Source organism: Camelina sativa, chromosome 6, assembly GCF_000633955.1.
Source record: "Camelina sativa cultivar DH55 chromosome 6, Cs, whole genome shotgun sequence".
Classification (NCBI taxonomy): domain Eukaryota; kingdom Viridiplantae; phylum Streptophyta; class Magnoliopsida; order Brassicales; family Brassicaceae; genus Camelina; species Camelina sativa.
The window spans coordinates 1,150,257-1,153,156 of record NC_025690.1 but is presented as its reverse complement, the minus strand read 5'-3'; the positions used below and the strand labels follow the sequence as shown (position 1 = coordinate 1,153,156).

The following is a 2,900-nucleotide window of genomic DNA, read 5'->3' as shown; positions in this document are numbered from 1 at the left end:
AAAGTACCATGTTAATCTGGAATCTGTTGATTGCTCCATGGATCTGTGGTGCTAGAAAGAGATCAGCCTGCAAAACAATGTTTCATGGCTTTAACACTTGTCTACGTACTGCTTTATAATAAGGGTAGTATTCTAAAGTGACAAAAGAATCACAGTCCAGAGAGATTTAGAGCAGTATACCAGGTGAATTTCATCACCGGTGGCATGTTTCCCAGCACAACTCACCAACAGCTTCTCAAGAGCTGAAAGAGAAATGAGACATAATTACATAGATCAGTATGAACCTTTATAAGGCAGAAAATAATAACAGTAACATCAAAGAGGTGAATGGTACAACTTCGTATTACCAAGCATAAAACATAAATAACTGAGAAACAAGTAAGACTTTCACGCTCTTCTACCACAGTATATCAACTACTTACAAGATTGTACTGGTACTTGATTACGTTTCTGTATCTTATAACTTATGCCAATAAAAGAATAGATAATGATAGATTAGAGATCACATACATGTGAACCCTTTGGTGATAGCATTATTAACCCAAGCAGTTTTCTCCTCAGTGTTTATCTTTTCCTCGATATACCTCTGTAAATGAGGAAAATGAAGTAACGAAATTTACTCTATTCCAACAGTAGAATCTAATAAATAGACATCAACCGCATGTCCTTACAATAACAGCCAGATTTTGATGAGGCTGTATGCCAGACAAGACAATACTCATCGCCTGAAATATATAGAACAAAAAAATGCGTCAGTGTGGAAAGCAGGAAAAATAAAGTTGGTATTGCTTATAACAACACAGCTACGCATTTAACAAAAACAGGACTTAAGAAAAGGCTTAATCGAAGTAACAGAAGACAAAGGATCAAAATACCTGGAAATTAACCGCCCGTTTGTGGAGGTCACGAGGTAACAGAGGTGGCTCAGGATATTTCTCATCCAGATACTGTCAGTAAATTAAAAAAAAAAAAAACACACATAAATCAAGAATGATGAAATGTTTCTTTCAATCCAAAAAACCACAAGAAGATAAAAAAGACCTCTAAGTCTGTATTACTGACCATTATAATGGCAAAAGAATCGTTAATGACAACATCTCCATCAACAAGAGCTGGTACAGTACCCATTGGATTGATCTTCTTGAAATCTTGAAGATCAAAACGATAAACTTTTAACATAAGAAACCAATCATCAGTAGATGCTTTTAAATGGCTCATAATCAATTACCTCTCATTCTACTACACATTCTCATCTAGTTCATCAATCAAGTTCACTATAACCTCGAAATCCGAATCAAAAGCAAGTAAAAAAAACTGGAAAACTACGAACCTGGATCGAACTGATTCCCTTTGAGCAAATTCACTGGTATATACTCATAATCAAGCCCTAAAAGCAATCAAACAAGAATCCAAATTTCAGAATCAAATAGTATAAACAAGACTCTTGTTCCGTTCACAAAATTGACTAGAAAGCGACAGCAAAATCATAGAGGAGACCTTTTAAAGCGAGGGCGATACGGACGCGATGAGCACACGAGCTTCTCCAGTAAGAGTAGAGCTTCAACTTCTCTGCGCCGGAATTCGCCTGATCAAATCGGTAAAAAAAAAAAGTTACGGGGGAAATTGAGCGGAGACGATTTTAAAAATTAGATAGAAAGAGATTTGATATTCAACCATGAAATCTCGTAGGAAGGAATTGTTGTTCTAAGCAGATTCTCCTGTAAAGAGTTGATAACAGAGTCGTTGTGGGTCATTTTGAGATTTGTATTGTGTATAGCGAAGAAGAAGAAGTGGCGAATTCGGAGACGACAACCCTGGAAAAAAACAAAATTATCATATTTGTCTTTTAGCGTCTCAAAGTTTAGAGCATTGGAACAACTTATACGTATTGTGTTAGAGGAGTTGGCAACCGATTTTTTTTAAAAAAGACAGTGAGACGTTTGCCCTAGCCGCTCTCTCTGGCACGAACCTCAAAGACTTCAACCCTCGGTGGCGTCGAATCAAATCAATGTCGTCGGGAAACTGCTCCGGCATCCTCGTGTTCCCCTCTTCTACCTAAGTCCACTTTTTGTCTGTTTCAACGGTGAACGTTTCGGAGGTTCACCAAATTTACGCTCAATAAATCCGGCCATGCTTCAGCTTCATCCCCTCCACCTCCCTCTGTCTCTTCCGGTGGTTTCTCCCAGTGAGGTGATTCTCACGAGTTACCAGCCCCAAATGCAAAATCTGAGACTCCAATTCGCCTCCCTCACCTTGTGTTTCGTCCTTGCCACATGCGTCCCTTGAAGTCAATTTTATTATCTCTCTGCTCTTCGGATCTAGGTCCCCTCACCAAGCTGGTTGTTTGGTCGCAGTTGGACAGGAGCTCTGTGTTGACGACAACCCTGGAAAAAACCAAAATTATCATCTTTATGGCCTGAATGCTATCAAGAACAAATCAAAAAAGCTAGGATTTATGATCTCCTCTAGCAAAGTCTGAAGAATATCGGCATTATGACCATATCTCATAGAAATGTGGTTATCAAAACTTCCTCAAGAAAGCCATTCCCAATTTCAATCCCTCTACCACCCTCTTCCTTGCCAATGAGCCAAATAAACCATTGTGTCTCTCGACTATGGAAACCCATTCAACGTCCCAATGTCAATTTGATAAGGACCATCAACCACATCTCCACCTTGCTTGTGAATGTGGCGTCGAAGCACCTTGAGCTCACTTGCGGTTTGATGCTTTACTCAAATCTCCAACACCTCTTGGCCATGACTATTGATTTACCTATCTTTCAGTTTGTCGCTTATGTTTACTATTCAGCTTTAGCTTTGAAAACTCTCAAACTTTGTAATCCTATTTATTTTGTCTGATGAATAAAAGAAAGCCTTGTTTGTTCAAAAAAAAAAAAAAA

General features: G+C 38.6%; 1 protein-coding gene across 2 annotated transcripts in view; it reads right to left on the bottom strand.

The window, feature by feature from the left end:
* LOC104790021 (glutathione S-transferase Z1) overlaps positions 1-1,786 on the bottom strand; it is a 3,233-nt gene extending 1,447 nt beyond the window's left edge. The window contains exons 1-9 of one of the 2 annotated variants that reach the window (XM_010515710.2): positions 1,675-1,786; positions 1,498-1,585; positions 1,331-1,387; positions 1,063-1,169; positions 876-947; positions 672-725; positions 511-586; positions 181-242; positions 8-67 (exon numbers count right to left, since the gene is read on the bottom strand). In XM_010515710.2, coding sequence (XP_010514012.1) covers positions 8-67; positions 181-242; positions 511-586; positions 672-725; positions 876-947; positions 1,063-1,169; positions 1,331-1,387; positions 1,498-1,585; positions 1,675-1,677 — 579 coding nt within the window. In that variant the 5' untranslated portion in view covers positions 1,678-1,786. The remainder of the gene's footprint in view (positions 1-7; positions 68-180; positions 243-510; positions 587-671; positions 726-875; positions 948-1,062; positions 1,170-1,330; positions 1,388-1,497; positions 1,586-1,674) is intronic. The other variant, XM_010515711.2, reaches the window with a different exon arrangement.